Genomic DNA, 18,243 nt, shown 5'->3' on the forward strand with positions numbered 1-18,243 from the left:
ATGTGGTGTGGTCCCACCATATCCCCCTCAACTCAGCTTGAGCTCAGTGAAGTGAAGTTTATAATGAGCAACAGACTCTGCAAGGCCGGAAGAGAGAGAGAGAGAGCAAAAGCAAACCATGAAAATTAAGAAACCTCTGGCTCTCTGTTCCGTAATCGCTTCGCTACTTCTATTATCCCATACGACGGCAGACTATGGAGGCCGAAGCACGCGCAGCTCCATTCTCTTCTACACGAATGGTCGCTTCGGCCTTGAATTCGACATCTTCACTCTCCCGATACAGTTCGATTCCACGCCCAACTCCGGCAACGAGTTTCAGATCACCGACGGCCGCTCCATCAACTACAACGGCCACTTCCCATCTATGTTCTCGTCGTCGTCCATCCTGCGCAACAATCAAATCCTCACCACAAACAAAGACTCGCCGCCGCCGATCCACCTGATCTACGTCTCCGAGCGGAATGGATCTTCGACTATATACCTCGACGCTGTCTACCATGGCGGTCGTGATCGGGACAGAAGAAGGTCAGCTCTCGAAGTTTCGAATCGGGTTCAAGTCCCTTTGGTCGGGGATCAACAATCCAACGGTCTGATTTCGATGAAGGATAGGCCCAGTTTGGTGGGTGATCATCTGATATACGCTTCGACTCATGAAAACATTGGTGCCCCACGGATGAGTTGGACAGCGGTGTACTCGACTCACCTGCGGACCGGGTTGACTCGGAGATTGACGCCTAATGGGATGACCGATTTCAGTCCAGCCGTGTCGCCGTCGGAGACGTGGACGGCCGTGGCATCGTATGGAGACAGAGGGTGGAGTGGTGAAATTCAAGAGCTGAGGACTGATATTTTTATTTTCAGGACCGACGACGGCTCCGACCGGGTCAAGGTGGTAGAGCAAGGTGGGTGGCCGTGTTGGGTGGACGATTCCACTCTATACTTTCACAGGGTGAGTGACGATGGCTGGTGGAGTGTCTACAGAGCAATTTTTCCAAAAAGTGGCAAAATCAGCGTTGACTCAGTGGTGACTCAGCGAGTCACTCCACCGGGCCTTCATGCGTTCACTCCGGCGACTTCGCCGGCCAACAAGAGACTCATTGCGGTGGCAACTAGGCGACCCGATTCAGAGTATCGCCATATAGAGCTATTCGATGTTGCTTCGAAACAATTTTGGGAAGTCACTCGACCCGTTTCTCCCCAAGCCCATCACTATAACCCGTTTCTCTCCCCCGATTTCATTAGGGTTGGGTACCATAGATGTGGAGGGCAGAGAAAGGGGGGGAAAGATACCCGATTGTTACTTGAAAACCTCCACAGCCCACTACCTGAGGTATCTGTTTTTCGCATCGACGGATCGTTTCCTTCTTTCTCGCCGGAGGGTGATCGAATTGCTTTTTTAGATCTCCAAGGCCTTAATGTCATGAACCTGGACGGGTCGGGCCGTCACCGTGTCTATTCCGGAACACTGTTCGGAACTGCATGGGATCCAGTAAGAAAAGGGGTAATATACACTAGCGCTGGACCCTATTTTGCTCCCGTGGGCAACGAAGTAGACGTGATATCCATCAACATTGACGACGACAAATTGAGCCACAAAAAGTTGACGGGGGGGACCGAGAACAACGCCTTCCCGTCACCTTCGCCAGACGGGAAGTGGCTTGTTTTCCGATCGGGTCGGTCGGGTTACAAGAACCTGTACATAATGGACGCTGTAAATGGAGAGAAGGGCGGGCTTTACAGGCTTACCGACGGGCCATGGGATGATACGATGGCAACCTGGTCCCCCGATGGTGATTGGATTGCCTTCTCATCGGATCGGGAAAACCCGGGTTCTGGGAGTTTCGCATTATACATGATCCACCCGAATGGAACGGGGCTCAAGAAGCTACTGGACAGCGGGTCGGGTGGACGAATCAACCACCCGTGTTTTAGCCCAGACGGAAATAGCATCGTGTTTACATCAGACTACGCCGCCTTGTCGGCCGAACCAATCTCCATCCCTTCTCAGATGCAGGCCTTCGGCGAAATCTTTACGATAAGATTGGACGGTTCTGGATTGAGCAGAATTACCCATAACCCGTATGAGGACGGGACGCCGACCTGGGGACCCGTTTCCATGAGAGCAGCCGACGTGCAGCAAGCGGTTGATGAAGAATGCAACTTCAGCGACAGTTCTTGGCTCAGTGCCGCCAGGCCCTCCGCCGCAGTAAGAGGGCAGTGCAGTGGAATATCGGCAAGAAGCCAGTAACTAGTAAGGACTGTTTCGTAATTATCAGAAAGAATTATGTAAAGAAAGAGTCTCGAACTTTTAATGTATTTGTATTGTAGTTGTATTGTGTAGTGTAGTGTAGTGTAATTGCGCTTGTGCCGTCGAGGCATGTAATTAAAAGTTTCTTCAGTTCCTATATAAAAACAGTCTCTATTAGTTGTATTTTGTAAAGTATCATCACAAATTAAATGGTTCAGATAGCATTTCCATTGTGCAATTGGAAGTTGAGCTGAGGAAAGAGAGATCTGAAGAAAGGCAATTTGAATGGTATATGGAAGAGGTGAAATCCCCAACCCGCGTGTAATTTTATTTTAAATTATTTTTACGTACAAAAAATCTTAATCTTTTAAATTATTTATAAGTTCTTTCTTTCTTTATTATTATTTTTTTTATATAAAAGAAAGCCCTTTTGTACCTTTAGATTTTGCTTGTATCTATTGTCAAAAGGAATGATTTTGAAGGGAAATTAAGGGAAATGAAAATGGAAATGAGAATAGAATGGAATGATTTTGAAGGGAAATTAAGGGAACTGAAAGTGGAAATAATTATTTTATTTTATTACTATATTTGATATAGATAGAAATAAAATGAGTATTCTATTTCATTATTATATTTGGTAAGTTTTAATTTTGATGAGATGAAATGATAAAAAATAATCTGTTAACAAGAATGTTCTTTTAAATTAAAAAATATTATTTAATTATAAAAATCATATAATTATCAAATATAAGTTAAAAAATTATTATCCTTTTTTAGCTAAAAATATTTTAAAATTGTATAAAATATAATTTTATTTAGTTGCCAAACAAAATTTATTTGTGGAGGGGGAAAAAGGTAGTGGTGGTTTTTGGTGATCTAGCTATGACAATAGAAGAGACGAGGTGGGTTGGGGTGGTGGTGCCGACAGTGAAAGAAGGGCAGTTCATGGTGATTTTTGGCCATATCTAATTGGGAGGAGATAGATGGTCGTAATGGTCGATAGCAAAAGAGAAGGGGTGGATGGTTGTTTTTGACCAAATCTCGTCAGGAAAAGATGAGTGGTTAGTGGTGAAAGAGGGGGGAGGGGTGGTTTGGTGGTGGTGGTGGTGGTGTTAGCGACAAAAGGGAAGGTGGTGCCTGTGAAAAAGGGGAACAGTCTTTCTCTGGCGGTGAAAATGAACTTAAATTGCTGAAGGCAAATGATGGTTGGCGATGGAAAATTGAGAAATATCAAAGAAAGATGAAAAGTAAAGAGGAAGACGCACCTAATGCCAATTTCTAGTAGACCACTGTAGGAGGCAGCAACTAGATCTATTTAGAAGAAATTCTTCATACCAAATGGGTTGGTGGAGATGTGAATGATGATTTGGGACAAATTTCTATATGTGATAACAGGGGCGGATCCAGTGATGGATTCGGGAGAGGGCTGATCACTAGTTTCAGAAGCTTTTTTAGCCTCTGATTATCCAAATCCCATAACAGATTTGAGGAGGGTTGGAGCGGGCACCGGCTGCAGCCCGTGCCTGCCCCCTCCTAGATCCAGCCCGTGTGATAATATGTAATTTTTTTTTGAAAAAGATTAAGAGTAAAATTATAACGATAACATAAATTCCATGATATGAGAAGACTTTCCATCTATTTTGTGATGGAAAGTGTTTCCATCAATTTGATGGAATGCATCATTCCATTCCTCCGTAAGAAACTAAATACAAATTTGCGGGAGTTCCATTTCTATTTCCATTCCCTTCCCTTCCATTCTATCCAACTAAATATGATCTAAGTTTATAATACTTTAGAAAAATAATTTTTTTTCAGTCTTTCAAATTACTTTTTTGGTCAATTTTTTGTATTATTTTATTTTTAAATTTATTAATAATCTAATATATGAAGCATCTATATAGTACAAAAAGAATATGATTATGCACAGGCAGTGATGTAGCATGTGTGTAAGTGCCTAGAGTAAAGGTTGCTTAATTTTTTTGCCCAATTGACTCCTCAATTGTCTAACTTTGTTGTATGGAATGATAATTTTTCTTTTAGCTTGGGCTAATTTAATTCTTCAACTTTTAATATAGATCAATTTCATATTCATTATTAGTCAAAATAAGGTCTTGATTAACAAGGAGCCCAAACTTCATTTTGCGTCAACTATCGATCTTGCTACAATGGATCCTTTAATGACAGTTTTGATAACTACTACTTTTGGTAGTTTTTTTTTTTTTTTTTTTTGGTTATTTTTCAAAATTCATTGCGAAAAGGACTTAATTTTTATTGGCATTGAAAATTGTTAGTAAAAGTATCCCTTTCTCGACAATTTTTTTCTTTTGAAAATGATCGAGAAATGTTTAGTTGAACTAGTAAATCAAAGTGTGTAGTAATAAAATTATTTGTGTTCTAATAAATGAAAGTGGCTTAATTAGGGAAAGACATGGTTTTTATGTAAGAGGTTGCGAGTTCAATTCCAATGGACGACAAGCACAAGATATTTTGTCTCATCAACTTATTGCCCTCTTTATTGGCGAGTGATTATGGAAAAGACTTTTCCTAATGCCTTTCCTCTCAACAAAAAATGAAATTATTGAAAGAATTTTTAGCAATGATTTTCTATGACAAGGAAAAGCCTTTTTTACTTGTAGTGCCTTTAGGTGTGGTGAGAAATTTGTATTTTGATTTACGGAGAAAATAATTTTAGAAAATATATTTTTAATAAATTTGGTTTGTTAATGATTTTTAAAATATTTTATATGAAAAATTCCATACTCATATATTTATATATATTTTTTCAAAACAGCTAAGTATTGATTTTGGTTGATAAAGAAGTATGAAATTTATAAATATATTTTTCTTTAAATTATAAAACTTTAGACTCATGTATTTTTATATACTTCAAAACAGCAAAATATAATTTTATATTAATCAAGCTTGATGTTAAATGTTTAAGAAAATATTTTAAAATTTCGACTTAAATATAAAAGTCTTTTGTTAAACTAAATATATATATATATTTTTAAAACTTTTGAAAGCAAAGTATTTGATAATTCTTTTAAGCTTCTACACCTTGCCTTCAATATAAAATTAGCTTCTGATTTAATCAAGTACTGCTTACTATATCTTTCAAATTAATTGAGTGTCACAAAAACCTAATCGAGTATGTGCTATACAAATTCTATGTCTTTTAAATCTACAATCGAGTAAGGTATTTTTATAATTGAGTATCTTTATAAGTATTGAAATCTAAGCATATTTTTAGTTGAGTAATGTTTTGTGTGTTTTTTCAAATCAGTTGATTATATATTTTAGCAAAATTTCTTTTAATCAACTGTTAAGCTTTCTTACTCGAGTATTTTATACAAGTTCTCTGTATTTCAAAAATCAATTGAGTAAGAATGATTTTCAATTGAGTATCTTTCTGTTACTAAAAACTCCAAGTATCTCCTAGTCGAGTATATATTTCTCTCAATTAACTAATGTATTTTTATAATAGAGTATTTATATATTTTAATCGAGTAAAGATTGGATTAAATCTAAGTCTCTATGCTTAATTTTAATCAAGTATCAATTATTTATGCACGAGTATATGTTTTTGTTAGTCGAGTAAGTTTAGCTTAATAGTCTAGTGCTTAATGCAAATTTCATGTGACTTGTGAGTCAGTCGAGTAATGACTTAGTCTTGCTCAAGTGAGATATATATATTATGACTTGGTCTCTGTGGCATCTATATTATTTTTCTAATCGCATCATTTGGTATCAATGTGCTTTAATATTTTTTTTTTATCTGTATGATCTTATGATTTTTATGTGCATTGATAAAATCGTTTTTTTTTTTATTTTTCCTCTATGATTATCTATAAAATTGTTTTTTCAAAATATTTTTGATATATCAAAAACTTGCATATGTTTTATCAACTCTAACCCTTATTTGAAAAGAAATAATAGCATCTAAAGCATTTCTTCTGAAAAGCATTATTTACGTAAGTGTGCTTAAATCTAAATGAATGAAAAAGAGAAGGTAGTCTCTATCTCTACATGGGTCACGTTATTCGTACAGAAGGGATTCACAGAACTCCTTCACAGACGTGATATATCGCAAGATTTTGACATCAGAAAATCGTGATATATCACGATTTGTTCACCCCATTCTCTCTCTCTCGCCGCCCGCCTCGTCCTTGCGCTTGCAACGTCGCTGCCGCCTCGCCCTCGTCTGCAACCTCACCGCCTCTCGCCTTTTCTCTGCGCCTCGCTGCCTCACCTACTCACCGCTGCAACCTCCAACAATCGATGAGGGTGATGGCGAGGCGCAGAGACGAGCGCGAGAGAGAGAGATAGATAAAGGAGAGGAGAGTAGAGACGAGAGAGAGAGCGTGTGTTAGGTTTAACAAATTAGGGGTATTTTGGTCATTTCATACTTATGTAAAACTATCTATACACCACATTCTATACAAATAGCTTTATCCATCTCTACATTCTCTATCAATCATGAGTAAAGTGCTTAAATGTTAATATTGATAAATCTCATGAATATGTCTGCCTCTGAGCTATCATTGAATGTTGGTTTTTGAAAATTGCATTTCATTATACATATTTTCTAAATCATTTGCATTTTCCCATTAAAAATGCATTACATCATATCTCTTCTCAGAATCATCTGCATTATTCATGACAAATATCTATTGCAAAATGAATTTCATATCAAATATTTTACATTGTTTCATGAAAATCAGTTTTGATAAAAAGAGCTATCATGACACAGAAAAGTTTTTCATGTTTTATCCTTATTATTTTTGAAAACAAAAATTTAGACCACATTGAATACATATTTAAAGTCTTCATGTGGTTCTAAGATATTTATGAGTCCTCTAAAGGGTTGATCTTATGTTATATCTATCATACTAACCCTTAAGGACCCAAGAAAAAGGGATGCCCATATGTCCTGTGTGTACTTTGCAGTTTATATCCAAAAAGACAGCATTATAATAAGATGATTATGCTGACAGATCTTTTGATCTGGTCAATACTAGAGCATGCTCAAAGGAACTATCTTTTTATCTAACAAAACAATTTGCTAAAGTGTGCATTCAAGGTAAAGTATGCCTAAGGTATACTTCTTACTCTAATCTCTTAGCATTATTGATATAGAGTGCTATTTGACTGAGCTAAAATCTGTGATCTCATTAGTTATGTCATTAGCATACATTTCAAATCAGATTTCTCAAAGTTCTCCAAAGAATATTCTATTCAAATGATAAATGAGAAATCAAATTTTTAGCCCCTCATGCTCTGTAAAGTGATATCATCTTTTAAGGAGAGAGTGTCTCATTTTTGCTTATATAGGTGTTTACATTGTACTTATCTACTTTAGCTTTTTAATTAAAACTTTATGAATTAATAGTTCAAGTTATATTTATGTCAGCTTTCTTACATTTCCTTTAAATTTATGCTTATTTAGTTTACTGTCATTAATATATATTTATTCTTTAACTCATTGATCTTGCGGTTTAAAATTCTGTTTATAAAATTTGCATTTGAATTTCAATTAATTCATGTTTGTTTAATTTATTTCATTCTTGATGCTCATTATAACTTCTATTTATTAGATTTCAAAAAAATTAGAAAGAGTAATATTTATTAGTCAAATAGTTCTTACAATGAGTGTTTGTTGAAGGGTATCTATAAGCATGCATAAATCACTCAACTACGGTTAAAGTTGAGTGAATAATAGGCTTTCCTTTATTGTCAAATCTTTAGGAGTATTCGAAAGCTTAGTTCCATTATTAGCTCATTATAGGAAACTTTATTGCCCACTCATATGGATTCTTAGGCTTTTAGAGAACCAAGATGAGTATAGGCGGGGGCGGAGCTAGTGTAGGCCCTGGCCCTCACTGGGCCTTGGCCCGCCATTGATTTGGCCTACACTCAAGCCCGGGTATAAAATCTAAAACCCTCCCTCAATCCTTCTCTCGCTCAAGCTCCAGCCGCCTGCCCCCCTGGCCCTGCCTTTCTCCTTTTCTCGCTCTTGCTAGCTGTCGATTGGGCTTTCTCTTTGTCGCTCTCACTCACTCCGGCCTCCGTCTGGCGACTCGAACCATCCGACCATTGCTGAGGTGAGGTCGCTGACTCGCTTCGCTCGCCCTCCCCTCCCCTCCTTGGTCTACGGTCGCTCTCCCTCGCCTCGCTCAATTCGTCACCGTCAGTCACTCATGCTTGCTAGTTGCTGCCTCTCTTCGGGCCTCTGGCTGCATCGCTCGCCGACGTTGCCACCTCAGCCTCAGCCTCACCGGCTCGCCCCTCAGGGCTCTAGCCCTCCATCGTTGATCGCTTGCTAGAGCTGGACGTTGTCTGCCTCTCCGACTCCAGCTCTCTCTCTCCCTCGCTTAATCAGTGAGCAGTAAGGCCTCACCAATTTTTGTCTCAAAAAGGTATTTTTTTTTCATTTTTAAAATTAAGGTATTGATTAAATTATGTTAATTTTTTTTTGTATATTTATATTATTATATTATTTTTTAACTTTTTAATTTTTCCTTAATAAATTTTACCTTCACTAAAAAATATTGCTGGCTCGCCCCTGAGTATAGGCTAGATCAAGTAAATAGGTCTAGAATAGTAGTCTTAGAAGTTCAATATCCCTTGAATATTAGCTTTAGGAGAACATATAAATTGCCAAGCCTATTAGGCAATCAATCTAGACCAAAAGTTGGATCAGCTTCAGCCCAAAAGTACCTAGACTAGAAATTCTTAAGGCAGCATCATGTTAGATAATTTAAGAGAATATCTTCAAAGAAGAAATGTAAGCTGAACCATTAAAGAAATCTCAATATTCTAAAGTTAAAGAACAAAGTTAGAGGTTATCAAAATTTGAAAAGAGAAAATAATCATTTTTACAGCATATCTAATTTGATAAAAATGTGATTTATAGTTGAAGTATGCTAGGTCATTAGTCAATTAGACAAAAATCCTCAATCGAGTGAAATTATCCGACTAATTGAGTAAGTAGAATCAATAATCGAGTAAAACTCCAGCCTGAGAGGTTGCAAACCTTATTTGAGTAACTTGTCTAAGTCACTCGACTAATCAAATGCCTCAATCAATTACAATATTCAAACACTTGAGTATCCATAAAATATTCAAAAGTCACTCGGGTAAACTAAAAACTTAGTTGAGTAAAACAATATCACTCGGAAAGCACTAAATCCACCAATATAAATAAAACATCCAATCGATTAAAACCCAAACCCTATCTCCTGTATTTCTCTCAACTGATTATTCTCAGTCTCTGAATCCCAGGTAGTCTCTCATGTCTAATCTCTTCATTTTCGTTTGATTCGTGCTTGCTTCCAGCTTGTTTCTGTTAAATATCTTACCATTATCTTATCAAAAAACTTTTCTTCGTAACTCATTATTGTATCGAGTTCGAGCTTTCTAAAATGGCTTCGAAAAGAAAGGAAACCTGTCTTCCTTCCTCTAACAAACCTTCCTCATCTAAGAAATCTAGGTCTAGGCAACCATCAAACACAAAACTTATTCCCGACAGAAAGACTCACAATAAGAGGCTGTTTGGCTTAGCAATTTGACCACTTATAAGTTACTTTGCAGCTTATAAGCTATATAGTTTTTGATGGTTAAGTGTTTGGCAAAAATAGTAAACTTAAAAGCTATCTCACTTAAAAGCTATTATACCCGCGTTTAGCAAAAGCTGGTACCCCCAGCTTTGCAAAAAACGCTACTAAATTGACCAACAAAAATATCAAAATGCCCTCAAAAGCTGGTACACATGTATCCTTCGTTACCGTTACGAGGTTGTCATCTTTTCTATAAAGTTCTCATCTCCATCATCTTCTTCGAAGCTGTGCTCTGTCATTACCACCGCTGCCGTCATTGCCCCTCTTCCATATCGCCATCGTCTAGTTGGGTAGTCGCAAGCAGCTCGTGTTGGTGGGTCGCGCCATCGTCACATCTAGTTCCAGATCTGCAACCACAAGTTGTCGAGTGTCGTCAACCCTCCTCCATTACCGTCGTCGCCATCAAGTGCTGCCTCCAGCCTCGATCGCCTCCTCCTCCTCCATCGCTAGTGGCATTCCTGACCTGTAAGTGTATATATATATATATAGGTATATATATTGTATATATATTAATGGTAATATTTTTTAAGAAAAAAAATAAAAGATGTATATATTATATTAATATATTTTTTAATAAGTATGTATAATTTATCTAATATTTAGAAATTAATTTATATATTTTTTATAAAAAATAGTATTTTTATAAATTTTATTTGTATTATTTAGCATCATGTTTATTTTAGTCTTTTTATCAAGTTTTAATAACTTATTAGTTTTTACAAATCAAATACATAACTATTAACTGATAGTTTAAAAATATATTTATCTAAACACGTTATTAATTAAACACGATATGACTTTTATACTAGCAGCTAACTAACTTAAAACTTCTAATCAAAAAAGGAAAGGCAAACAGCCTCTAACTCTCATTCCCAAGTATAACGCTTTAGAAATGAACGTCATGAAGCTCTGTTTTCAAAATTCCTATCTAGAGGCTTTATTCCAAGAAGAAATATTAACTGGGGTGAACTAGAATCTAAGAATTTCAGTAAAAATTTAAAGCAATGGATTACTAATATGGGATGGTTTAATTTGTCAACTCTGAATCTTCCAGCTTATCCTGATGCCCTACCTGAGTTCTATTCCAGTCTTCCTAAATCTCCAGTTGAAAATAAAAAGGAAGAATATAGCATGGTATATCTCAGGTTTAGATACCAAGGAATCGAATATGAATTCTCAGGTAATAGACTAATAGAGCTTTTAAACTTAAAACCTTGTGATAAGTCTAAAAAAGACTTAAAATTTAACTATGATGAAATGTGGTTAGCTTTGACCAGGAAAAATGAACCATTTTCAGACAGCATGCGATCTCATGATCTCCTTGACCCAGAACACCGAGTATTACATCATTTTATAGCCACATCCATAAATGCTAGCTAGCAGTACCTCTTTTCATTTCATCTCCTACTTTGATCTTAAATTCATCTGGTGTGCCATAAAAAATATCCAATTTGATCTCGTCGGTTTCCTCTTTTCTCACATGAACTACTTAGTGATTTGCAAAGACAAAGGCAAGCTTCCTTTTGGAATGCTAGTCACATTTATTCTTCAAAACTCTCACGATCCTTTGTTTGGGAGTTATGTTTCTCATTATCATCACAACTCTTACTCTATCCCAACCTTGAAGAAAATGGGAATCTTCTATGAAGATGAAATTTGGAAAATGCCAATTAAACAAGATCATCCAGTTAAATCAAGAAATGCTCTACCTAATCAAGAGGCTAGTTCTTCTCAACTTGCTCCTCCTTCTTGAGGTCAAGCCTCTTTTTCTTATCCACAAAATTCTTCAGCACCTAATCAAACTCCTGGTGCAATCAGAATGCCTTTAGCTGAGTTTATAATCCAATCATCTCTGACCAGAAAGCATTAATAGATCAAGTAGCTAAAGTAGAAAAAGACTGGGTAAGGTAAAAAGGAGTTTGTGTAAACTTTGAAAATACAAGTCAAAAGCCCAAAAGTCTTCCAGGACAAAAAAAGAGAAAGACAAGGTAGAAGAAGAACAAGGAACTGAACCAGACAAAGGGACAAGAGATCAAGAAGATCAAGCAAAAGGAGACCAAGAAGCTAGGAGGAAAGGGAAGGAGAAAGTTGCAGAAGAATAGGCAGAAAGCAAGATAGAAGCAGAATAAAAATAGAATAAGCTCATTCATTATCTCTAGGGTCTTTGTATCTAGTGAACTATATCCTTTGGAAATAGTTGGAATATTGTGAAATTGTCTGTATGATTTGATGCTTCTACCATAGGAAACTCAAACTAATTTTTTTTTTTTGGGTACAGTTAAGTGTGCTTAAATGCTTATCTTGGATTTGTTTTAGGAAATAACTTATTGTACATTCTCTGTTTTATATTTCTTAAAATTGTCTTGCATTATATTCTGTGTACTTGATATGCCTATGTGTTATATATTAGGTTAGTCTCCCTAGTGTTAAATTATGCTATGAACAAGGGGGAGTTAACTCTTCCTTTTCAAAATCCCTAAGATTTGTTTTTATGCTCATTAGTGGTCATACACTTTATAAGTCTGGGGGAGTTTCCTTCTAACTCCCCTTCTAAGTTACAAGTCAATGTTTTAGGGAGAGCACTTTACCATTTTTTTCTAAAACCTTTTTGAGCAATTCTGATTTCTGACAAAAAAAAGGGGAGAAATAGAGTATATTCAAAGGGGAAGAAAAATAGGATTTAGGAAGATAGAATATATACTAGAAAAAATAGGGATAATAGTTTTAGGGGGAGTTTTCTTAAAACTTTGTATTTTCTTAAAAACTATATTTTACACATATAATAGTTTCTAAAAAATGTCTCCTTATATTTTTTTAAACCCTTTGAGTTAAAATATTTTGTCATCGTCAAATGGGCTCATAAATCAAAAAGAGAGAAATTGTTGAGAAATTTGTATTTTGATTTATGAAAAAAATAATATTAGAAAACATATTTTCAATAAATATGGTTTGTTGATAGTTTTTAAAATATTTTATATGAAAAACTTCATACTCATATACTTATATATGTCTTTTAAAACAACTAAATATTAGTTTTAGTTGATAAAGGAATATGAAATTTATAAATATATTTTTCTTTAAATTAAAGAACTTCAGGCTCATGTATTCCAATATAGTTCAAAGCAGTAAAATATAGTTTTATGTTAATTGACCTTGATGTTAAATGTTTAAGAAAATATTTTAAAAATTTAGCATAGGAATAAAAGCTTTTTGTTAAACTAAATATATTTATTTTTTAAATTTTTAGAAGGCAAAGTATTCAATAATTCTTTTAAAGCTTTTGCACTTGCTTTCAGTTTAAAAGTAGCTTTTGATTTAATCAAGTACTGCTCACTGTATCTTTCAAATTAATTGAGTCTCACAAAAACCTAGTATGTGGTATGCAAACTCTATGTCTTTTAAAGCTATACTTGAGTATCTTTATAGATATTTAAATCTAAGCATATTTTTAGTTGAGTAATGTTTTGTGTGTTTTTTTCAAATCAGTCAATTATACATTTTAGCAAAATTTTTTTCAATCGGCTATTAAAATTTTCTACTCGAGTATTTTATATAAGCTCTTTGTATTTTAAAAATCAATCGAGTAAGGATAATTTTCAATCAAGTGTCTTTTTGTTGTTAAAAACTTCAAATATCTCCTAGTTAAGTATATGTTTCTCTCAATCAACTAATGTATTTTTATAATCAAGTATCTATATAATTTAATCAAGTAAAGATTGGATTGAATTTGACTAAGTCTCTACGCTTAATTTTAATCGAGTATCAGTTATTTGTATTTAAGTATATGTTTGTGTTAGTCAAGCTTAACTTAGTAATCGAGTGTTTAATGCAAAGTCTTTGTAGCTTGTGAGTCAGTCGAGTAATGATGTAAGCACCCCTGCTCGGATATCCCAACCACCCGGTCTATCCGAACGAGTGCGCTCACAGAAGGGAAGAGGAATAGACAAAAGACAGAAATGCCCTGGCATGCATAAATAAGAAATTTAACAGCGGAAGCAAAACGGTAAACATGCATGCCCACAAGCACCCCGCTGATACAGCGGTCATGAAGTATATAAAAATACATACAGACCCTGTGCCAACAATAGGAGGTACAAATGACCACCTGGAACAGTCAAAAATAAAAGACAACGACTCTAGCAAAACATCAGAGATGACGGAGGCAGCTAACTGTACACCTTACCAACGCGGCCGGCTGCTAAGTGGAACGATCCTCGCCCTCGGCCTTTGCTTTACCCTTACCTGGAATGATGGAAAGCAAGGTGAGTCGCAAGACTCAGCAAGTTTATATGAAAAGGAAGGCTATAACATGAATCGAAGAAGAGATCACCCCAAATACAAACCCACATGTACACACAAGCCATGTGACGCAACCAAACAATAGTACCGCGTAATAAAAGCACATACCGGTCCTTGGGGCCCACATAAGACACCTGGCACCCAAGTCCCATACCAACCTGCCGCTGCCCTGAAAGGCAACATATATCTCCATAAGCCTGTGCGCACTGTCCCGGGTCGGTACTCCCGTCACCCGTATCCCTGCCGGTACTCCCGACAGCCGAGCCAAAGGCTCCCTCGGAACGGTACTCCCATCCGAGAACTAAATAATACCAGTATCCATGCAATGCACATAAAATGCAATGGCGTATTGAGCATCAACATGATACAAGGCGCCCATACATCCAGGCATCAGGCCATGCTCCGCCCACATAGTAAGCCACACGCAATGCATATGCCCGTGCTGGATGTATCCTAGTCAAGCTAAAATGCCCGTGACCAAGCATAACCAAGTCATGTTAATCCCAACATGCAGCCTGTACCCATGTGCACATCAAAACATGCAACGAGAATAAAATATAAGCAAGTATGCTATAATCACATAATGGCTAAGCTAGTCAGCAGTGCCTGGCACCGATCAACGATCAGTTGGTAGGAGAGACTCGCCGGCGGCCTAAGGTAGACCGTACGATAGTCACTTCGTCACCGAACCGCCGCTCCTAGCCCCCACTGCACAACCGCTCCAGCCAGAAAATAACCAAAAATCCAATTAATACCCGAACCGCTAAGAACCTAGCCCCGGGTGAGTACGGCATCATTCCCAACAGGCAGGGGGGTGGCACAAACCCCCGTAGGCAACCAACGAATAAAACCCACGAGATCCATTTAATAAATTAAATCTTAAACTAATCGTTTAAAAACTTCATAATTAATTAATAGCCAAAACAAATGAAGGGAGGCCCAATAAATCGCCAACGAAAGAAACGACGAGATAGGTAAGAAGAACTTGCCTTATCAAAGATATCCTTAGGCTCGTTGGGTCCAAAAGCAGTAAAAATTATACAAACTGCAATATCCCAATTATTTGCCAAAATTAATAAAATTGGACGCAAAACGAAATTCTGACCGTACAGAATATTAATTACTAGCTGCTCTACATACCTGGATAATTAAATCTGGAATTAAACGCAATTTAATCCGAATTTTTCAGCCCCAAAATCTCACAAATTTCTCTCGTGCGCGCGCTGGTTTTTCTCTGAAATTGCTACTGTTTCTATGCTCAAAATCACGCCCGAAATCGGGCTTAAATGCGGCCAAAAATAAGCAGAGGAGACGCGGCCACGTGGCAGCGCGCAGGCTAGCCACTGGGAGGCCACCGCCTCACCGAAATGACGTCGTTTCGGACGTCCAGTGGCTGATTAAAATCAGCAAAAAATCCCCCCCCGCACGCAGCCCCCGCGACTCGAAGCCGGGTCCACCGCCTGGCAGCCTCACGCGCGACCGCTCGCGCCCGCATGTGTCTTCAACCTATATGTGACTTATATTATATTTAAGGTGATTTTGAGCCCTTTTCTGCAACACACGCCAGCACCCGAAACTTTCCATTAATTGCACTAACGCCCACTTAATTAATTACATTAACTCCCGAAATTTCTGAAAATCCCATTATTGAATTTCTTTTAATTTTCCTATAATTCCATAAATTCCTAAAACAAATTAATTAATTATTTTAATTTATTATTTCCTTAAAATCACATAAGTAAATTTTATTAAATCATAACAAATTATTTTAATATTTCTTTTAATTTAAATTACCCCAAAATTAAATTAAATTGGCATTTACGGGGCGTTACAAATCCTCCCCCCCTTAAAAGAATTTCGTCCCCGAAATTCGTACCTGGCTAGGTAAACAACTGAGGATGAAGTCGCCTCATGTCCTCCTCTAGCTCCCAAGTAGCCTCCTCAGGGGTATGCCGCTGCCACTGGACCTTTACATAGAGAATCGTGCGGCTACGGAGCACTTTTTCTTTCCGATCCACGATGCTGGTAGGCAACTCGATGTACGACGCGTCCTCTTGCACCACAAGCGGATGATAATCAATGACATGCCCGAGATCTGCCACGTACTTGCGGAGCATAGAAACATGAAAGACATCATGTACATGGGCTAACTAAGGGGGTAAAGCTAATCGGTATGCCAACGATCCGACTCGCTCCAATATCTCGAACGGTCCCACATAGCGAGGACTCAACTTGCCAGATACTCCGAAGTGTCGAACACCCCTCATCGGCATAACTCGAAGGAAAACATGATCACCCACATCAAACTCCAAATCTCGGCGTCGTCTATCAGCATAACTCTTCTGACGATCCTGAGCTGCCTTCATCCTAGCCCGAATCAACTGGATCTTTTCTGTCGTCTGCCCCACCAACTCCGGTCCAAGTAACGCTCGCTCCCCAGTCTCGGTCCAGCAAAGCGGTGACCTACACGGCCGCCCATATAATGCCTCAAATGGTGCCATCCCAATACTGGCCTGGAAGCTATTATTGTAAGCAAACTCCACCAACGACAAATGGTCATCCCAGCTCCCATGAAAGTCCAGTACACAGGCACGGAGCATATCCTCCAAAGTCCGAATGGTCCGCTCCGACTGCCCGTCAGTCTGAGGATGGAAGGCTGTACTGAAAGTCAGCTGGGTCCCCATAGCACTCTGCAACGCCTCCCAAAATCGTGAGGTAAACCGAGGATCCCTGTCTAACACAATACTAGCTGGGACTCCGTGCAGTCTCACCACCTCATCAATGTATAGCTTGGCCAGTCGATGAATAGGATAGGTCTTCTTGACAAGTAAGAAGTGCGCTGATTTAGTCAACCGATCAATAATTACCCATATCGAGTTGTACCCCCGGCTGGATCGTGGCAATCCTGAGACAAAATCCATAGCTATGCGTTCCCACTTCCACTCCGGCACAGATAAAGGTCGTAACAATCCTGCGGGCCTCTGGTGCTCAGCCTTAACCTGCTGGCACACTAAACATCGCGATACAAATTCTGCTACGCTCCTCTTCATGTCGCTCCACCAATACTGACGCCGTAAGCCCTGATACATCTTCGTCGCTCCAGGATGGATAGTATAGGGAGAACGATGAGCTTCCTCTAGGATCCTCTGCCTGATATCACCGTCACTCGGTACACAAATCCGCCCATGGAATAATAGCAAACCATCATCCCTCTGGCTGTACCCCAATGGGCCAAATCTCTCCATATCAGCCATAATCTCACCAAGCTCCACATCCTGTCGCTGTCGATCGCGAATCTGACCCTCTAGATCTGAATGGATACTCATGGCAGCACAATAGAGTGTAGGATTGTCTGGTGCCACAGAGATAGTAAGATCGCTCATCTGCTCCAGTAAGAACCACTCCTGCACCATCATAGCTGCAACTGATGCTCAACGGCGACTCAGTGCATCTGCTACCACATTGGCTTTACCTGGGTGATAGAGGATCTCGCAATCATAGTCCTTAAGCAGCTCCAACCAACGGCGTTGTCTCATATTAAGTTCCTTCTGAGAAAATAAATACTTGAGACTCTTGTGATCTGTATATATCTGGACTCTCTCACCATAAAGATAATGCCTCCAAATCTTCAAGGCAAACACGACAGCCGCCAACTCCAGATCATGTGTGGGATAATTCTCTTCGTGCCTCTTCAACTGTCTGGATGCATAAGCATTCACCCGGCCGTCCTGCATCAAAACACATCCCAACCCTGCATACGAGGCATCACTATATACAGTAAATAACTCACCACATCTGGGTATCGTCAGTACTGGCGCTGAAGTCAAACGCCGCTTCAACTCATGGAAAGACCTCTCACAAGACTCGTCCCAAATAAATCTGACGCCTTTCCTTGTCAACTTCGTCAGTGGCGATGCAAGCCGAGCAAAACCTTCTATGAATCGTCGATAGTACCCGGCAAGGCCAAGAAAACTCCGTATCTCTGTCACTGTCATTGGTCTCGGCCAATCTATCACGGCTTTAGTCTTCTCTGGGTCTACTGAGATACCCTCTCCTGAGACCACATGTCCTAAGAATACC

General features: G+C 38.4%; 1 protein-coding gene across 2 annotated transcripts in view; it reads left to right on the plus strand.

Moving 5' to 3' along the window:
* The first annotated feature begins 58 nt into the window (after window positions 1–58).
* LOC127807102 (uncharacterized) overlaps window positions 59–18,243 on the plus strand; it is a 72,030-nt gene continuing 53,845 nt past the window's right edge. The window contains exon 1 of one of the 2 annotated variants that reach the window (XM_052344728.1): window positions 59–2,100. In XM_052344728.1, the coding sequence (XP_052200688.1) occupies window positions 119–2,100 (1,982 nt within the window). In that variant the 5' untranslated portion in view covers window positions 59–118. Of the gene's footprint in view, window positions 2,517–18,243 lie in introns of those variants that run through there. The other variant, XM_052344726.1, reaches the window with a different exon arrangement.

The sequence above is a fragment of the Diospyros lotus genome, chromosome 8 (assembly GCF_014633365.1).
Source record: "Diospyros lotus cultivar Yz01 chromosome 8, ASM1463336v1, whole genome shotgun sequence".
NCBI lineage: Eukaryota > Viridiplantae > Streptophyta > Magnoliopsida > Ericales > Ebenaceae > Diospyros > Diospyros lotus.